This window comes from Manihot esculenta, chromosome 13 (genome assembly GCF_001659605.2).
Source record: "Manihot esculenta cultivar AM560-2 chromosome 13, M.esculenta_v8, whole genome shotgun sequence".
NCBI lineage: Eukaryota > Viridiplantae > Streptophyta > Magnoliopsida > Malpighiales > Euphorbiaceae > Manihot > Manihot esculenta.
The window spans coordinates 34,179,743-34,200,256 of NC_035173.2; the positions used below are offsets into that span (position 1 = coordinate 34,179,743).

General features: G+C 30.6%; 4 protein-coding genes across 8 annotated transcripts; 3 read left to right on the forward strand and 1 right to left on the reverse strand.

Annotated features, from left to right (window-relative positions):
- The first annotated feature begins 1,118 nt into the window (after window positions 1-1,118).
- LOC110630454 lies at window positions 1,119-1,908 on the forward strand. The gene has a single exon (XM_021777962.2). It carries the CDS (start codon window positions 1,166-1,168, stop codon window positions 1,673-1,675), a length of 510 nt encoding a protein of 169 aa, XP_021633654.1. The 5' UTR covers window positions 1,119-1,165; the 3' UTR covers window positions 1,676-1,908.
- Window positions 1,909-8,533: 6,625 nt separating this feature from the next.
- Window positions 8,534-8,890, forward strand: LOC110629303. Its single transcript, XM_021776211.1, has one exon. The coding sequence runs from the start codon at window positions 8,534-8,536 to the stop codon at window positions 8,888-8,890; it is 357 nt and encodes a 118-aa protein (XP_021631903.1).
- A 1,993-nt stretch (window positions 8,891-10,883) lies between these two features.
- Window positions 10,884-11,693, forward strand: LOC110629997 (STS14 protein). Its single transcript, XM_021777272.2, has one exon. The coding sequence runs from the start codon at window positions 11,029-11,031 to the stop codon at window positions 11,557-11,559; it is 531 nt and encodes a 176-aa protein (XP_021632964.1). The 5' UTR covers window positions 10,884-11,028; the 3' UTR covers window positions 11,560-11,693.
- On the reverse strand, window positions 11,640-17,606 carry LOC110629996. 5 transcript variants are annotated; one of them, XM_021777268.2, is made up of 14 exons: window positions 16,994-17,605; window positions 16,794-16,866; window positions 16,139-16,211; window positions 15,734-15,814; window positions 15,512-15,628; window positions 14,896-15,324; window positions 14,229-14,629; window positions 14,014-14,113; window positions 13,837-13,896; window positions 13,665-13,751; window positions 13,345-13,473; window positions 12,737-13,030; window positions 11,992-12,048; window positions 11,640-11,779 (listed from the first exon to the last, which is right to left on the reverse strand). In XM_021777268.2, exons 2-14 carry the CDS (start codon window positions 16,862-16,864, stop codon window positions 11,753-11,755), a joined length of 1,926 nt encoding a protein of 641 aa, XP_021632960.1. In that variant the 5' UTR covers window positions 16,865-16,866; window positions 16,994-17,605; the 3' UTR covers window positions 11,640-11,752. The 5 variants fall into 5 exon arrangements, with proteins under 5 accessions (XP_021632960.1, XP_021632961.1, XP_021632963.1 ...); XM_021777269.2 differs by lacking the exon at window positions 11,992-12,048 and having other exon boundaries at window positions 11,643-11,779; window positions 16,994-17,604; XM_021777271.2 differs by lacking the exon at window positions 11,640-11,779 and having other exon boundaries at window positions 11,826-12,048; window positions 16,994-17,606.
- Window positions 17,607-20,514: the final 2,908 nt, after the last annotated feature.

Here is a 20,514-nt window from a genome sequence, read left to right on the forward strand (position 1 = left end):
TCTAACATTTTTTATTTAAGTCAACTGGTCAATTTTTACTAAAAAGTTTAAATTAATAATTTCCCAATTTTTAGTAATAAAATATTAATTTTATATATTTAATATTGAAAATTATTTATTTTATATGTAAAGTAAAAAAAATAAAAATAAAAATTTAATATTTATCATTAATATAATTTTTTAAAATAAAAATTAAAAATAAAAAAATAAAATTTAAAATCTCTCAAATTTATTTAAATTACTTACTATTTAGAGTGTATTATTAATATAAGTCTTATAATTTTTAAATTATAAGTATTATAATATTAAAATATATTTCATTACTAAATATTTGAAAATTATTTTTTTTTTTTATAAAAATGGGCTTATTTAATCTTAAATTGCAAGATTTGAATAAATTAAAAAGAAAAACTTAAATGAATATTATTAATATTAATATTGTGTAAATGGCCGTGGAACACCTTTTAAACAGATTAAATGATGTGATGCAAAGATGGAAATTGGAAGGTGATGATGGAAGCGAGTGTGTAATCATCCAATCCCATTTCACACTGTCCCACACAAAATATTTCACGTGAAACCCTTTTCCCATTCGTCACTCTCTCACTCACCCACTTCTTTTACATTTACGCACGCCCTTTCTCCTTCTCCCTTTTTTTTTAAAAAAAAAAAATCAATAATTTAAATTTACATAAATAAAATCATTAAAAGAAAGTAATTTTCTTTTAAATTTTAAAAATAAAACTAATTTTTGAAAATTAAATCTTCTATAAAAAGAAATAAAATTCTCTAGAATTGAATTGATGAAAAGAGATTTGGTTATGGAAAAACTAATTATGTTTTATTTTGGTCTAAAAAGCTGTAGTTCCTAAGTGCGAAAAATAAACTAAAAAAAGGAGGGCTTAGAATTAAAAGGGTATAAATGCAACACATTATACAAGCTGTTTCCAACAACTTACAGCCTGGCAACTCCTGCCCACTGATCGATGAAACGCAAACCCAATCCCATAAAACGACAAATCTTACGTGGATATCAGGTTCAGCTTACGAGGCTATTTCTCTCCCCTATATATACATCTCCTCCATTTTCTCAACCCTTCTCAAGATTCATAATTTCAACACATTCTTTTACTGATCATAAAAGTTTTTTTATTTTTAAGCTCAAATGGGGATTTGCAATTCCTGTGAATCTACCCATGTAGCTACTGCGAAGCTCATTCTACTTGATGGGAGGCTCCAAGAATTCTCCAACCCTGTTAAAGTTTCTTATGTTCTCCAAAAGAATCCCACTTATTTCATCTGCAACGCAGATGAAATGGACTTTGACGACGTCGTTTCCGCCATTAATGACGATGAAGAGCTCCAACCTGGGCAGCTTTATTTCGCTTTGCCTTTGAGTCGGTTAAAACACCCTTTGCAGCCGGAAGAAATGGCTGCATTGGCTGTCAAAGCTAGCTCAGCTTTAATGAAAAGTAATAATAATGGTTCTGATAAATGTGGGTGCCGCCGGAAATCAGTGTCGCCGTTTGTATTTTCCGGTGAAAGTGATGGGAAATCTACTAGGAGCATGACAGCCTCCGCCGCAACAGGCATAGGAGGCGGTAGTGGTAGGGGGTTGAGGGGAGGTGGTGGGAGGAGGAAGTTTACGGCAATGTTAAGTGCAATACCTGAGTAGGGGTAGTTTAGGAAATGAAAGAGGGGTATGAGTGTAAATATTGTAAAGATGAGGGGATCATTCTGAACTGTCCTCTTTCTCTCTCGTAGGATTTGCTCTCGGTGATGTGATTAGTCGGTTTGATGCATTACTTTTGGCTGTCACCCGTTGAAGGGTTGTATTACAATTTTACCCCTAGATGAGTTGATGAGCTAATGAGATTTATATATAAATAATTACAATGATTATTTTTTTAAAAAAATTTCTTAAAAAAATAATTATATTAATCTCCATCCGACCATGTTGCTTTTTTAATTAATACTGTTAAAGGTTATATTATTTATTTTCTTAGTTTCTTATTCTACAAGACAAACACCAATTATGAGCTGTTGAAATAGTTAATTATTTTATAAATTAGAAGCATAACAGCAGGAGAGCAGCTACGAATTTCCAAATCCATTTAATCCAGTTTTGAAATCTAAATTTAATTTTCTTTTTTTAATATTAAAATATTAATAAAATTTTAGAAAAATGACCATTCTTTTAGAAAGATACTAAAATTATTAAATTTTATTAGCACTTTTTATTTTTTATTATTATAATTAAATAATGAAAAACATGTTATTTTACTGAAAAATATTTTTCATGTAAAAATTATTTATGACTGCTGGCCAGTCTTAGTGGAGGTGGTGTGGATTAAAGGCGATAAGAAAAAACCAATTAAACAATATTATTACAAGGATAAAGAGAGAGAAAGAAAGATAAAGTTTTAAAAAATAGATAAAGAGAATAAGATAAAGAAAAAATAATGAAGATTGGAAGGATGTGATTTGTTTTTATAAGAGGGAGCCAAAAATTCCACTTCCAAGTTTTAATGGAAATTTTTGTCAAATTGTTTGGAAGTTTGTTTCTGCATTATTGTACATAATGACATTGGATAAGAGTGTTGATAAAAGGTTACATAAAATTATTTTAAAATTATCAAAACTTAAATCATATTTTAATTAAAACCAAGTAAAATAAATCTTATATTAATAAATTTATAACAAATTATTTTATTCATATTACATAATTATATTTAAAATTTTAATATGATGATAAGTATTTAAATTTTTTTGAAATGGGATTAGAGGTATAGAATCTGATATATCTTATATTTACTCAAATATACTTATCACGAAATTAAACATGTGAGTGCAGTAAGTATTTAAATTTATAATTAGTATTTGAGCAAATCTTGAAAAGATTATTGAGAAGAGGATTGTTAATCGTGTGGGTTTAATATTTTACTTAAATTTCTTTAAATTATTGTGCTTGAATTGGTATGTTATAAAAAATTAAAATTAAATTTTTTTAGTAATAATTTAAATTTTTGGTATAAGTGGTCAGAGGGTATGTTTGGATTGAGCGTTATTTATGAGAAAGAATAAATGAGAAGTTGGAAATGAATTTAAAGTAATTTTCTGTTTGGTTTTGATTGAAGAGAAGGAAAGTGAGAGAGAAAGCTCAAGTCTTTGTCAAATGGAATTAGGCGTACATAAAGGTGAAATGTTTTTATTCAAGCTACCAAGTGGATTGAATTCAATGTGGGTCCAAGTGATTCACACATCAATGAGTCTCTTTTTTAGTGTTTAAAATACAATTTTTGAACAATTATATTATTTTAAATACTGCTACAAAAATTTTAATTTTATATTATTATATTCAAAACATAATAACTTCATTTTTGAACAATTGGGTTTTTTTTTTTTTATATAGAAAAAAGGAGAACGTTTCTTTTATTTAAATTTTTACCATAGCATGTGAAAAATCAAGTGGGGAGAAATTTGGACCATATTATCATATTGGCTACATCCAACCATCACTTTATCTGCAACTTGGAGGTTGAAAAGAAAAAAAGAAATTATAAATTATTAATGGGTACTAATCAAACTTTATTTTTAATAAATAAATAAATGGTGGTGTTTCTTTATAGAACATGGAGGTGAGGTGACAAAACTATTGATTTTGCAGCTTGTTCAATGTTGAAACTTGCCCATTACCTTCCTCACCTAGTGGGAGCCTTCATGATTTGAAATTATTCTTAGTGCATTGAGTTTCAAGTTAAAAAAATTATATATATATTTAATTTTTTTTGAAAAAAATATTATACTAAGCTTTATTTAATTTTTAATTAATATATTATAAAATATATTTCTCTCAACATCCAATGATTTTATTTAATAGTTAAATTAGTATTATGAGTAAAGGCGGCAAATATTGCTCATCACAATGGGCTCAAATTGAATACAACAAAAATTACTACTATTCTCTATAATTTAATAAAATTAATTATTTAATTTTTTATTTTTAAAATTATAAATTATTTAATTTTTTCCCTTAAATTATAATGACTAAATTAATATGATTTTAAAATTATATTGAATAGTTGTATTTTTAAAATTATAAAAATATTTTAATTATATATATTATTAACAATTTAAGAAAAATATGAGATTCAATGGTTAAAGATTTAAAAATATAGTGACTAAATAATTAATAATTTTAAAAAATTATCAACATTTTTGAAAATTGAGGAGCAAATGATTGGTTTTATTAATTAAATTAACCATATGAAATAAATAGATATTTTTTTCAGAATAAATTAGATTTATTTTTAATTATAAATTATTTACAATCTTATTTATTTTTAAGAGATATCGAATTATGTTATTGTTATTATATTATAGTATAAAAAGTGTTTCGAATTATATTTGAGTTAATTTATGTGTTAAATATCATTTTGAATAAAAAATTTTTAAATTAATTTTATTTATTAATTTAAATTTTAAATCAAAGATAAATCCTTAATATCTTAAGTTATTTAAATTTATTTGTATCCAAACAAATCATCAATCATTTTGCAACTTCTTGACGTGAAATCCAACGGAGAAGAGATAAGGCTTCTGAGTTTTTTTCCATCAAGTCATTGGAAGGGACAATATGTAGTAAATCCTTGAAGCACCGCCAACTTAGGTCAGTGTTGGACAAGCCGGGAATCAAGCATGCCATCAACAGGTCGAACATAGTCGTTGGAGAAGAGAGGCATCATCGGAGAAACCATCCGCCCACTACTACTACTACTACTACGTCAACAAGCATCTTCACCCAAACAACAAAGGGAGGTGAAACAAAAGCAGGGACAAAATCTCCATCAACAGGAAACTGTAAAAAGAAAAGGAGAAGACAAACCATTTGACAGTGTTGAAAAGGGAGTGCACTGATCTAGATTGTTTGTTTATAATAATAATTTATATTTATTTCTCATGTATTGTTTATAATGATTGACAGAGATAGATTCTGAATGCAAGTTGGTGAACAAATTTAACCCCTTCTCTCATTCAATAATTGTGGATTTGTTGCAATTCAATGTGACAGAGAAAGTCAGTCTTGTACAAAGACAGAGCAGAGGTAACTATGAAAAACATGGTGCCCATATGCCCTAGATGTCCCAAAACCATCCAAAATATTTAATAGTTATTAGATTCTTTTCCACCCCTGAACTTTGAATAATATCAATGCATTAATGGTTAAAGTTATAAAAAATTTTGGATGTTTGTAAGAAATCTCAAAGTCTTTCTTACATATATCTTTGGGATGTGCTCCACTAATAAAGCCATCGATCTTAGTTTGAGAAGGGAAGATTCCAAGCTAGTTCCATTGCAAAAGAGTTGTAATTACTATATTGATGTTGAAAAAAAGAATGCATGATTGATGACTTTTTCTTTTACTATGAAACCATTATTTTCAGCTTTGTTAGTGCTAATTATAATTGTTATAAAGTCTCCAACTTCAACATAGGCAAAGGCTTCTCCTTTCTTTTTCTTTTCCCCTTTCCGTTCTATAGTGTTTATTGGTATCTTGGTTTTAGAGCCCTTTGAATCCAGCTGTATTTTAATCTTTAGGTTTGAAAAGTTTAAAGGATTCTTGCCTTCTAAAATCACTAATTTAATTTTTAATTTAAATTTAATAGTGTTCCAAAATTATCACTTCAAATATGGTTGAAGATTGAAAAGTGAATGTAGATAGGAGTTTGCATGCATAATTCATGGGATTTTATTAATGGAGATCGAAAATTATAAAAATAAAATTTAAAATTTCTCAATCTATTGGAATATATTTACTGTCAGACTAAATTATAATTTTTATTATTTTATAATGATTAAATTGATAATTATTTTTGTATATATAAAAATTAGATAAAGTTTATAAATGACTAAATTTTTAATAAAATAACAGAACTGGTATTTTTATTTTTGATGGATTTTATTTTATTTTTTCAAAATGATTTTATGCATATACGAATGCAGAATAATAACTATAAATATTTTAAATAATCTAAATTAATAAAAAAATGTGACTTTTGTTTTTTTCTCTGGGTCGGGAGTGAGCTGTTAGTTAAGAGAACCGACGTCGCTTTGACGTTTAGCGGCCCACAGCTGTGCATGGCCCTCGTGGACTTTGGCTGGGACGTACAAAAGCTTGTGGCTGTGGTCGTGCTACGATAGCAACCGACTACGCCCTCTCTGAATTTTTTTTTTATTATATAATTAATTTTAATTCATCTTCAAGTTTCTAATTAACTTTAATTTGTTTCCAATCCTTTGGGATTGTTATTAATTAAAATAAAATATAATTTTGTATAAAATTTTCAATTTAATTTTTATCAGTAAATTAATATAATATTATGGATTGACTAAATTTTTTGCTTCGTTTTTATTTTCTGTGTAGTTAAAAATAAATTATATAGAGTTACGAGGATTTTGATTTTTTTTTATAATTAAAAATAAACTGAATATATATATATATATATATATATAGGAGATGAACCTAAATCGATAATTCAAACTATAATAAAACCTAAATTTTCTAGGTCAGATATTCTTGATTGGCACCTTAAAATGAAAGGAATAGATTATAACTTTTCAGTTTCTCAAGCAGTTTATAATTCTGTAGAAAACTATTTAAATCAACGAGCTGAAATGACACATTCATCGCCTAAATCACCATCCGTATATGCCATAACAGAAAATATATATATATATATATATATATATATATATTTATTTATTTATTTATTTATTTATTTTATGAATTTTAGAAAATATTGGTTAGATTTTGTAAATTTTACTATCGTATCTATTAAATACAGTAATTATTATTAAATTTTTTTAAAACATATTTTACCAATTCTCTTCTCTTTCTTAATTATTTCAATTTTTAATAGTAAATTGATTAAAAAATAATTATTAAAATTGGATAATTAAGTAAGATAAATGGTAATTTAGTCTAATTAATTAATACTTCAATATAATTTAAAAGATTTAATTATTGTGAAAAATTATTGGCGATGGATAAAAATGCACGGAAGAAATATTTTAAAAATAATAAGGATTAAATTGTTTGATTGTGATTTGTGAAAATATAGAGAGGATAAAATATCATATGAAAATTTCTTTTAAAATTTGACTTTATATTTCATTTGTTAATTTTTTATATATTTTATTAAATTTATTTATATTATAATAAAACTTAAATAGTTAACATTAAGTGATATTTTATTAAAAAAATATATATTGATACTATATAATAATAGTTTAAAGTAAATCACGAGCGGTAATTATAAAAACATTCATGTAACAATAATTTGATAAGTGAGTAATATAGTTTACTGACACTTTAATATTCGATTTATTATTAATACTTACTTGTTTTGAATAAGACAAAATTTAATACAATACAGTTTGCTTTTATTACGACCGTAATCGCATGATCATCAATCTATTAATTAACGATATTTTTTATTGTATAACTCTAATTACATCATTGCTGAATTATTAGAAAATATTATATTTTTTATAATATAAAAAAAATCACAAAAATAAAAGTATTAATTTTTTAATACTATTTAAATTCTAATCAATTTATTATATTCTTTTTATTTTTTAATATACTGATTTAAGTATTAAAGTGACTGTTATGAATATTATCGACACTTCATATTCCCTCTCATAGATGTAACCAATTACAGACACTTCATATTCTCTCTCATAGGTGTAACCAATTACAGAGTATAGCTCTGTTTTTTAACTTTTATCACACATATTATATAGTTTGTTAATATGATTGGAATCATTTGCCAACAAAGATGGATTTAACTTTCAATTGCAAGGAAGCTTCCTAATTGGTAAGTATATTAATATAATAGCTAAATATAGTTTGAGGGATTTCACTTTCACTTTTAATTGCAAGGACTTGGCTGCTTGAATTAGGAATCTTGTCGTTGTTATTTAAAGTCCATCAAAACAGTACTAATAATAATAAAAAAAAGGGTTAGGTTAAAAGGTAGGATCCATTTAATTATTTTTAAATATTCATAATGAAAAAAGAAAAAATAATTAAATTAAACAGTAATAATTCTAAAGATTTTTAGAGGAAAAAATAGAAATATTTTCCACATTACTCTTAATATAATATGTGAAAGTATCAATATAATTTCATAGAAGTCCTCAAAGAATTATCTATATTTTGTCCACTCTGATAAATAGACATAATAATTATTAAAAGAAATATTATAAAGAATAAAAAAATGAAAAAATTGCCTAAAATAAAATACTTTTTAGAAAAGGATGACCCACTAAAATACAGTTTCTGAAATTAAAGAAAAGCTGAAGACTCTGGATTCTAGAGTCCAAAGCACTGTGATGTGATGATTTCTTTTATCATTTCTAACATTATTTATTTAAAAGAAAAAGAAGACTGCAACGCAATGCAGTTCAAATCCATCAATGGCTAAAGTAATTTAAACCCAATTCCCCTACTCCTCCCTCTTCAGCAAACATGGGCCTGTGTGCTTCTTCTCAAAGCCGAAACTCCATCAAACATCACTCACCATCACAGTCGACGATCAAGGTAGTTCGCTGTGACGGGAAGCTGCAGGAGCTGAAACAGCCAATCAAAGCCAGTTACATCAAAACCCAGAATCCAAACTTCTTTCTTTGCAGCTCAGAGTCGATGATCGTTGGCATGTGTGTTCCTGAGATATCAGATGATGAAGAGCTGCAACTGGGTCAAATTTACTTCCTTTTGCCACTTTCTCAAGCTCACAAGCCTCTGTTCCTCCCGGATTTGTGTGCTCTAGCCGCCATAGCAAGTTCGTCCATTGGGAACGCCGGTTACCCTTTTGTCGTGTTTTAGTGAATATGCTTATTTTCGGTGGCCGGAAGTCAATGGGATTCCAATCCAAATGTGGAAGCAAGTCTGGAAGACGATGAAGAGTAAGGAAATGCATCCGGTGCTATTTCACATGCACACGTTTACTCCTATCCCTCACTATTACTCTTTGAACTGTTATGCCCTTGCCATGCTAGTTTCTTTGTTTAAAATTGGTGAATAGACTCAAAATATAAATATATATTGATTTTATTTGTTTTTATATAATATTTTTATTTGAAACTTCCAATTTCAAGGTTCTTATTTTTTTTTCCAAGGAAAAAAATAATGATGAAAAAGGTTTTTTTTGTGAAATTGTCATAGATAATTAGATATTCTTATAATGTTTTATATAATTATTTTACAGAGTATCATATTTAAAAATGAGATAGATATTCAACTATTATTAGACAATTTATTGAAAAGTCATACATATAATAAGGTAAGAAAATTATGAAAGATTAAATAATTTAGTTTTACAAATTTTAAAAAATAAAATGCAATATAAAAAATCTTCATGTATCTACTTGTTAAGCTTTCTTGATATTAAAAGTATTTTTTAATTAGCTTTTATTTATTGAAATTAATTTTTTTAAAGTAATTCTAAAAGCATACCTTGTTCATATTAATTTAATAAAATCATAATAAATAAATATAAAAAATTATTAGTTAAAATTATATTCTAATTAATAAGCATCATTATTAATGGAAAGTTAACCTTGAGATAAATTTTTATTTTTTTCTATTTTATAATTTTTATTCATTTTATTTTTTTATACAAAATAAATTTTTTTAATTAATTTTTTAATTATATACGTATTAAATTTATTAAATTTTATTAAACATTAAAAAATATTTTGAGAGATTTTTTTAAAAATAAAATAAATTTAAATAGAATTATAATAGTTTATTTATATATTATTATAGTGTAAAAAAAATAATAATTTTAAAAAAACTAAAAAAATAAATGAAACACATCCATCATTACCATTTCATAATTAAAAAATATTAAATATCGTATTTTATTTGTTGGTAAATATATATAGATATATTTTATTAATGGAATTTGTGGGTCAGTGTGAGGGCCCATGGGTCAAAGCCCAATATCTGAGGATATAATTCTTGGGCTCAACTTAGCTCCAAGGATATATAAAAAATTGGGAGAAAATAAAGAGTGCAACTTAAACTTACCAAATATATGCAATACTTTTAATTATAAAATTGAATCAAACTATTTAGCGAGATAAACTCCTTTAAATTTGCACTCACAGATTTAGTTTGATAGTAAATACATCTGAATAAATTTAAAAAATTTTAAATTTTAACCCTTCGATTCTCAATTTTTATTAAAAAAAAACTCCTTTAAATTTATAAAAAAAAAGTCAATTATACATAAAATAAATATATAAATATAAATATTTAATTAATAAATGTCATATAAATTTAAGCTTATATGAATATACATATTCTCCAAACATTGCTGTTAAAATGATAATGAATTCACGAGCTTCACTTAACAGTAAATTCAATTATAATGCTTCCTTGGGACCACACCCTACATTCTTAATAATTCCAATTTGCAGCCATTTGGAATTACCTCACCATCCCATTTGGAATAAAAAAAATATTAATTTTTTATTAATTCTGTTATTTAAAATAAAAAATTAATTTTTTTAATTTGAAATAAATTTATTTTATTCATAATAGAGGTATTTAATCATTTCTCTCCTCTTAGATAAATTAGGCGAAAAACAATAATTTATAATTATTTATAATGTCATTTAAAAATTTCAATGACACGCGTGCCAGGATTTAATCTTCCAAATAATGGAACGCACGTATCGCGCACACATGGTCACATAACGTTCCAGGAGAGATCGAAGTCAACTAAGTAACTCACGTGCATCATTCCATCCTGGACCTCATTTTTTATGATACAATCAATAGAAGATTGAATTACTATAGACAAATCATTTTCGCTGAATAATTTTTTTCCTAAAATTGGGCGTACCGAATAATTCTCTCTAGGTAGGGGCCCTGCCTATAAATGAATGTGACTGTCAATTACGGGTCTAACTTGTTTAGTCACGCACAAGCCAAATCAGCTTTCAAGAGTCAAAGAAATGGACTCTGCTTTGCTTCTTCTTCCTCTTCTAGTTCTGTCCACATTCCACGGCTCTTCCAACGGTGCAGCACAGCCAACAAGCGCCAGCCCCACCGCTCTGCCAACCGCCGCCAGCGAATTCCTAGAAGCACACAACCAGGCAAGAGCAGCAGTTGGGGTTGGCCCTCTCGAGTGGAGCGAGAAGCTAGCCAATGCCTCTAGCAGACTAGTCAGGTACCAAAGAAACAAAATGGGTTGTCAATTTGCCAACCTCATTAACAGCTCCTACGGTGGAAACCAACTATGGGCTAGTGGCATGGCTGTGACTCCACGCATGGCTGTTGATCACTGGGTGCAAGAGAAGATTTACTACAACCATGCTAGTAACTCCTGTGTACCAAATCACCAGTGCGGTGTTTACACTCAGGTTGTGTGGAAGAAGTCTCTGGAATTGGGATGCGCACAAGCTGCTTGTGTAAAGGAGCGAGCCAGTTTAACTGTGTGTTTCTATAATCCCCCTGGGAATGTTGTAGGAGAGAGCCCATATTAGAGAAGCTGCCCTCGTATGTAGCTTCTTTAGGCTTTGTTTGTGAAATGGGTTTCTCAATATTTAAATGCTAATGAGATCTGAAATCATGGTGTAGTACTATAAATTAATCTTTAATTGTGCTCTAGATTAAAGCTTCTCGCTCTTTTTGTTTTCCTCTTTAGATCTCCCAAGTGCTAATCTTTGCTTCAATTTTTCACCGGATAGGATTGCAGAGGCAAATCTGTTGAAGCAAAATAGACAATATTGATGAGATGAGGATGACAGGATGCAGAGTCACATTAACTACCCCCACCTCACAGTAGGTCCATAAAGGACAAATTCTGATAAATGATCTGTTTTTTGAGAGAAGATTATTATTATTAAAAGAAAAAAATGGATACCATCCACCGACAGATGTGAACCTGAAATGGTTAAATTATTGATGAGATGTACCTTGCTGCTGCATATTTTTGTGGGAATTTTAGATCCAATAACTTGATGCAATGTAGCCTGTACATTCAATAATGTAAAAACCAGCAAATCATTTTAAAGCCTCATTCATTTTCCATGCCACAACATTAAACATTCATGGGAACAACTGGAGTATAGACATTGCTGGTTCGAGGCTCAGGTTCAGTAGGAGAGCAGACAGTGTAAAAGATAAACTGGAGGCATATCACAGAAAGACCCTTATTTTATTTTTTTTTTGTCAAAAGATTGATGTGCACACACGGCCACGCAACTATTGAATCCAAGTCAAAACCATGACAATTTTGACAAAACTCCTTAATAGTACATAAGTCCCACACACAGATAGAAGCTTCAGCTGGTAAAGGAGGAGCAAGATATATTCTTGAGCATTATCAATTTTTTTAAAATTTATATTTCTTATTCATAACAACTTTTCTAGGGTATTAATCAGTTTGTGGTTTTATAAAAAAGAAGAGCAGTTAACCAAATTTATGTACAATGCTCAATAAACAATTTCATTCATCATTCTTTTCCAGCATTACAAAAATCAAGAATACTTCCGCGACACAGCATAGCAGACTGGTAATCACATCATACAGTATAAAAGAGCACATTGTTTCTATCCTAACAACTTCTACTTTGTACAAGTATAGAATCTCAATATGTAAAAACCTTGAGAGCAATGCCAATGAACTCAACTGGTAGTAAAAACTTTGGATTATCTTACCAGCTCTTTAGATATCAGATAGCGAAAAGTGAAGTTATGAGGAATCCACTCAATGCTCTTACGAGGTTTTGCAAGTTGGATTTTCTTAGTACACTTCCTTAGAGATTCAGGCAAAGTCTGTTGGATCATTTCAATAACCCCAGCCTGACACAAACCAGAATCCTTTGAAAAGGATTCTACAAGCTTTGGAAGTAGGATTTTCTGGTCCTTGCGTACACCAAAGGTAGCTCGGATGTATTCTTCTTTGGCAGCTTCAAGCTCTTGAAACACTCTTTTCGGTGTGTAGATACGCACCTGGAATACAACATTATGAATTTAATATATTCTGTTCAACTCCATGAATCTAGCTTTTTGGAAATTTTTGAGCACAACAAGATGATTCAACAAAGAAGTTAAAACTCCATGATATATGCCATGCAAGGATACAGAGTATGTAAGGGTGGAAATTAGCACTTCAGAATGAAAACTGTAATAATTACTTGATTTGGTGATCCCTTTTTTTTTTCATCTTAAGTATAAAGTTTTAAAAGCTGATTCTGCACCTCAGTACATTTGCTAGTACTTCTCATCTTAATAAAAATACTAAAAGAAGATTGAGGTTTACGTACCACTGGATCAGAATGGCTTCCAGAGCAGAGTGCAAAGTGCAAAAGGGGTTCTGGATTCTCAATCGCATATGTTTGTCGTTCATCTCCTGTCTTAAATTTTGACCTTGATGGAAGTAACAGACGAAGCCACTACAATTAAAGCAAGCTTTGTAAGCCTCATTAAGTTAGATGCATTTTTCTGTACATAATTGTAAGTAAATCAAGTGAATTACTGAATTCCAGGGAACTATTCTGAGTCATATACTTTATTCTTAGGTAAAACACATTTCTACATCCATAAAATCTTATTACAAAGGACAAATCCAAGATCTGGGACATACCTGTCCAGGACGAGACATCCGGCATCCAAGGATAGAATTCTGTATTGTGTCTGCACTGATTGTATAACCGCCAACATTATATGCAGCCTGCATAGAGTGCAACTGTAAGGAAAAGAAAAAGAGAATTGAACCAAAATTTCCTCCCTACAGAAGTCTAAGGGGGTCTTCTTACCTTCAGGAGCAGAAAAAGTCTCTTCACATTGTTTTGCGGAATTCCATAAGCCAGATACGCCTGTATAGGAACAGCAAAGGTTATGTTCCACTTCCACTCACAACAGAAACAGAACTGGAACCCAATGAATGAGTCAGCATTTTAAGCAAAAATACTTGTATTAAAGAGAAACATTACATGCATCACTAAGGCATTGTGTATGTTGATCCAGAAAGCCAGCTTCTCCTCGTGTTTCAGCTTCCTAGGATCTACCTCTTCCAATTGACAGATAAGTGATCTACAACATAATAACTCAATAAGCATGTGGGAATTTCAATTACAGCACAAAATATACATGTTCATTTTGTACTTCATCAATTAAGTTTTCTCGTAAAGACCAAAGAATAGCTCACCTGAAATTTTGCAACAGGTGTTCAACATCTCCCAACTTCTGACTATCTCTATAAATCCATGGAACTTCAACCATAGTACTGTATGGTCCACTAAATTCTTTCAATCCTTCAACAAGGAAAGGGTTATCCAGCCGTACATCAAATGATGAATTATTCCTAAGCCCTGGACTCCACATGTCACATTGATCCTGCGGTGAAAATGCACTAACTGACGACAATGATGAATTGGGAGATGAAAGGACATTATGTGTCAAAGGTGGGTCTGAAAGTTTGCAATATATAGCTGACATGCACTTGATCATATCCTCCGCAAGCTTGTTAGGCGTCTCTGGAACATGATCAGAAATGCGTGTTCCAAGATGCTCAGCCAAACTGATTATATTTGTTGCATCCTGAGCATACTGCACAAAAGTCATCACAATTTAAACTCCAGCTAAGCATTTATCTCTCCTAAGTAGTTGTTGCTGTTATTATTATTACAGAAGCAGATGCAAGTGATAGGAACCACATCTCCAAAAAGGAAGAATTGCTCGAGTACATGACATTTTTTTGTTTTCAATTCTGGAAAACACTAGTAAACTCATGCTATGATGCAGGTCCAAGTCCCTTGGAAATTGTAGGGGCCGAAAGAAAAGTGGACATATTAATGAATTCAGCACTAAATTACCTCCATCATGGACAGTGGCTGGGAATGGCAGGCACGTACAGCTCTTCCGAAAGACTCTTCTGGAATAGAGGTTATAGTTGGAAACGCCGAACGTTGTGATAATGAAGAGTGACATCGATGAACACCAGAATCTAATAGCTTTTCTCCTCCTCCAATACCACTAGATTCCTTCCATGTGTTGTCATGTGACCAGCAACCAGATTGGATAGCTGAAGTTTCCCTCTTTGGTAATGTATCTGGTCTAGAAACATCCAAGAACCTCCCTCTTGGTGTTGTCACAGGTGATTTTGGTTTTTCATGCTTGCCAGATGGAGAAACTGAGGATATTTGCTGATCAAAAGCTTTCCGGTACAAGGAAAGAAGATACTGTTCCAAGTATGCAACTTCTAACTCTAACACCGCTATTTCCTTTATTAATTCTGTAGCCGGCTGGAAAAAAAAATGAGAGGAGGAAATCAGAAACCTTTAGTGATTACAGTTCCCAGTTTCCTCATGTGCTAGTAAGTCAATAGCCTCTAGTGCCACATTAGTCAATTTAGAGAATGTAACTAGAATGAAGATTATGTCTGCAAGAAACTGTTAGCTATTCTACTAACTAAAAATGGCATCAAGTTACCTTGGGCATTGACATTTCAGGCGCATAATCATGGGAGGAAGTCTTATAACCAAGTGCTTTTTCAAGAGTGCGGCGGACTTCAAACTGATCTTGTAATCTTTTCTCAAGCTGTAGAATCTGCACATAAGAGATTAGATCCAAGATGTAGTTAATAAAAATATTTGAAGTGATAAACAACTAAATGGCACGTAGTTTTAAGGATGAAGAAGTTTGGTTCCACACCTCTTCCTTCAAAGAAACTTGAACTTCAGTCTTGGGGGATTCTTTCTTGGTTTTGACAGAGTTCTTCAAGTGTCCCATATCCTGTTATCAGATCATACCCAGGAGTCATATAACTGGGAATTAAGTGAAATATTATGTTCCAGGAGAGCATTCATTTTCGATGAATGTTCAATGGGTGAATTAACTGATCTGGAAAGGACTAAAAGGAAATAGAATCCATTTCTAGGGATTGAGTGCATGAATCATTTTTCTATTGAACTCAGAAGAATAGTTTATTCTATTCAACTCTATTAGGGCTATATTGGTACATAAGATAGTGAGATATTTCTGGTGCTGGTTCTCTAAACTTCATTAGAAACAAATACATGATTTTTTTTTCCTAAGGAAAAAAGGCAGTAAACTTACCAGCTTTATGCGATGTGATGCTTCAAAGGAATTATCTCCTCCATCTTCCTCAAATATTTTCTTATCAGGGAAGCTGACAAAGAACAAACAGCAAAATCTTAGATGTTGAGGCTAGGGATTATAGAAGAAAAGAATGGAAATTCTGCAACTAAACTTCTGGCCACTTCTTTTTCTAACAAATTCTTGAACAAAATCTACATCAGGTTTGTTGAAACTTCTTTTCTTTTTTCTCATCAGAAAAGAAAAGATCAGATATATTTGCAATTACCGTCTAGTAGAGGCCCACTTGGCAATTATTTTCCCAAGTCTCATAGTAAACAATCTTCATTTACTTTCATCAAAATCAAGCAGTCATTCCTAGTAGATCAGGGAAAACAAGGGGAAGCTGAAAGAAAAGCAAAGCAAGTTCCCTCATGTTATAAACTGAGAACTCTGAAGATTTCCTGCCTTAAACCCAATTTTCAAGAGGTTCTTGAAAACTACTATAAAAACACCCCATCGTCCCTCTTTCTTGAAGCTCTTAATTTCATTAGGATCACAAATCATCCATGGCTCATAATTGTACTTGCATAACAGCTAGTTGTAAAAATCACAAGGGAACTGAAATATGCAAAAGAAAACAATAATTGCAAACTAACAAAAGATTTAAAGCTACCTCTTTGAACGCTTATGTGCAGGAGTCACCATCAGTCCCAACATTTTGCTGTCTCCACCTTCAAACCACATCTCTGAAACACATCCCAAGAAGCAGTAACTTTCAGTAAAACAAAGCAATATTTCCCAGAAGCAAAGAAATGAAAATAGAGCTAAAAACAGCTACCATTACACTGGGCAAACAAAAAAAAAAATCATTACCCAGATGAGTCCAGAGATAAACCAGAGGTAGCCGACCCACTGCCAGAAGTCCAAAAAGAACGAAATGGGTTAACGGCAAGCACCAATTAGATTCCAAAAACTCCACTTCTCTCAATGCAGTTGAGCAAACACGAGGTTCCAAGAAATACCCACAAAGTCATCATTTGCAGCTAAGAGTCTGAACATAGCAGCGACTGAAATGGGCAAGTAAAGATAAGAGCTTTGAGATTTTGACCAGTGAATCTTCTCTTTAAAGGGACTTCCCTTAGACCTTACTAATTTATCAGTAAGCTTTTGGTAATGGAGGGTCTTTTGTGCATTAAAAGAAACAAAACCAGCTCGTGGGCTTTAATTGAAGAAGAAAGATTACAAAGTAAAAGCTAATAAAGAGTAAAGAGAAGACTCTAAATGTCAAAATGTGGAAAAAGGGACAATTTCTCTCAATCTCAGAGATCCCATAGGACAAAAGGAGACCAGTTGATTGAGGAAAATAAATAGTTGGCTTATGAGCCTATGACTGCTAAGTCTAAATAATAATAAAATATAACTACGACTAAATTTGCACATTCTCTTCTCTTGTTGTGAAGCTAGTGGGAGTTGTTGACCGTCCCTCCACCCTTGTCCTGTCCCTTCAAGTAATATACTGCCTTCTCTCCCACATTACTTTTTGTGTTCTTGATAAGAATCAACGGACATCAACCAGCCATCGAGATTAGTGGTTCAATACTATATATTTTTTATAAATAAAGTTAAATGTTTAATTTTTATAAATATAATAAATATTTATAAAAATATTTTATTTTTTAATTCATCGACTTAAAAATATAATAATATTATAAAATATGATAAAATTGGGAGATTGTTTATGTAAAAATCAATATTAATATTTAACTTTATTTTGATAAACGTTTAAATATTCAGTTCTTGTGTTATAGTTTCATATCATATCCGTTAATAGAGATTTTCCAATAAAATTTTGTTTTTTTATTTTATTTTTTATTATATATATATAATTATATGACATTGCACTTTTATATAAAAATTTACGATATCAAATTTCTGACATTCAGATTGAGATTGAATTTTAAAAAAGAAAATAGATTCAAAATTCAATAAATCTCATTGAGCAGATCGATTTATCATCGTACCATTCAATTCGTGACTAAAACAAATCAGACTGATTCTAAACTTGAGTCCATTAGAGGAGAGCTTACCTCACAGTTCTATCAGCATGCGTAATAGAAAGGAATTAAATGGCCGATGATACGCTGGTACGTCTGTACGTATAGATATGTGTAATAATAATAAATGACATTGTAAAAGAATAACTGTTGATAAGAAAAAAAGAAAATAAAAAGAAATACATAATGTTTTTAAACTAAATTTACACACAAGATTTTAGGACATTAAAAATAAAATTTAATATATAATCATAGAATATATAATAGTTATATATTATAAATTATAAATTATAAAATAGATGGGAGGTTTCTAATTATTGATAGTCTTGTTTCTAAATAGTTGGAAGATATCAAATCATGAAATTGTTGGACCAGTTTACCAAATTTTTATTTTTACAATTGAAGAAGTTCCTTTTCTAGACAAAGTTTTTGTTTTTTAAAGTAAAAAAGTTGAATTCCAAATATAAAGGACATTGAACATGAAAAGGGAAATTAAAGGGTGATGTCCAAATGTAAGTTGGTAAAAAGATTTATAAGGCAAGAAGAAAAGCAGAAGGTCTCGCCTCAAAAGGGATGAAAGGTGAGGGATAAAGGAGACATTGGATGCTTGAAGTTTTGTGGGGTTTGTGTTTGTCTTTGAGAAAATTAGGGTAAAAAGAAAGAGTAGATGCTCCCATGTTGTCTTTGAGCATCCAAGAGAGTAACGTTTGTCAAAGAATCAGCAATTTAAATAAGGGAAAATTACTTTTTAGTCCCTGAGGTTTAACATAATTAACACTTCTGTCCCTCTATTTTGGCGACCCAACACTTAAGTCCCTCACTTTCTCTTCCGTCCAAATTTGTAGTCCTTCCGTCCATTTAAACCGTTTGGTCAAAGAGTCAAAAGTGAGAGGTGATAATTTTTTCCAGAAATACCCCTCTTTTAATGTGAAATTCCTATTTTTTTTTTCTTTTTCATGTTTTCTCCAGTTGCAGAAGAAGAAGAAGCAGCACCAGTATATAGCCAAAGCTAAAGATTCCCATGATGCCTTGCTCTTGTGATGATACCCTCCCCCTCCATTCTCTCCTCATTTTCTTGTCAGATTATCCTCAGAGACCAAGAAAACAAAAGTCTAACTTGTTGCAGCCATGGTGATTTTGAATTCGTGTGTGTTCTTCAACACCCGAATCATAAGATAAACCCTTGGCTATTTCATCTGCAACTTCCATTTGGCAGCATCTTTTTTAAAAAAGAAAGAAATCCACTATTTGAAAAAGAAAAGCATAAAGGTGGTGGTGGAAATCACTATCAAAGACAAAATAATCACCTAGAATTAAATTCAAAATCAGAACAAGATTAGAGATAATGACGATAATAATAATAAAAGAAGAATAAAGAAAACCAAAAAGAAAACCCAAAAAAGAAATCTTTCACTCTTTCTGATCAGACCCAGAAGAAGAACGGAGGAGCTGGTGGTGTTGTGCAATGGTGGGTTTAGAGAGAGAAAGATAAATGAAAGTGGTAGCAGAGCAAGTAGAGTAAGAAGATGAAAGAGATGGGAATAGACTTGAGATTAGAATAGTGAAGAAGAAGAAGAAGGAGAAGAAGAAGAAGAAGGAGAAGTTGCAGAAAAGGGTAGGAAGAAGAAGGAAAAGAAGAAGAAGAAGAAGAAGGAGAAGTTGCAGAAAAAGGTAGGAAGAAGAAGGAGAAGAAGAAGAAAGAGAAGAAAGAGAAGTAGTGAGGGTTAATTTTGTCAATTCACGTGTCCCAAACGGCTATTTTGGACGGAAGGACTACAAATTTGGACGGAAGAGAAAGTGAGGGACTTAAGTGTTGGGTCGCCAAAATAGAGGGACAGAAGTGTTAATTACGTTAAACCTCAGGGACTAAAAAGTAATTTTCCCTTTAAATAATTATGGGTTTTTGGGTAAGGTCCCAGGTGGCCAGATCTCTCTTTTTGGTCCTCACACTCACCTGCCAAAGATAAATAATTAAATAAAGTTTCTTTTCTCACTGTAAACAGACAGAGAAAGAGAGAGAGAGTTTCTTGAAAAACTTTCCATTGAGTGATTTGTTTAATGGGAACCTTTTCTTGTTGAGATTGGAAGGAGAGGATATAATAACCACAAAGACTTCATTCACAGCCATATAGGATTCAACAGTAACAAGTTGGTGATCATGAAGAAATTAATCTGTCATCAAATGAGAATTTAACTTGGGACAAAAATCTTGCATTTAACAAATATATGTGGCAGTGGAATCATATGGATTTAATACTATCTTTGTTAGCTAGCGATTCTGCAGTTTGGACACATCTGATACTTTAATCTCAAGCTTCATAATAAGTTTAAAATTTTCTG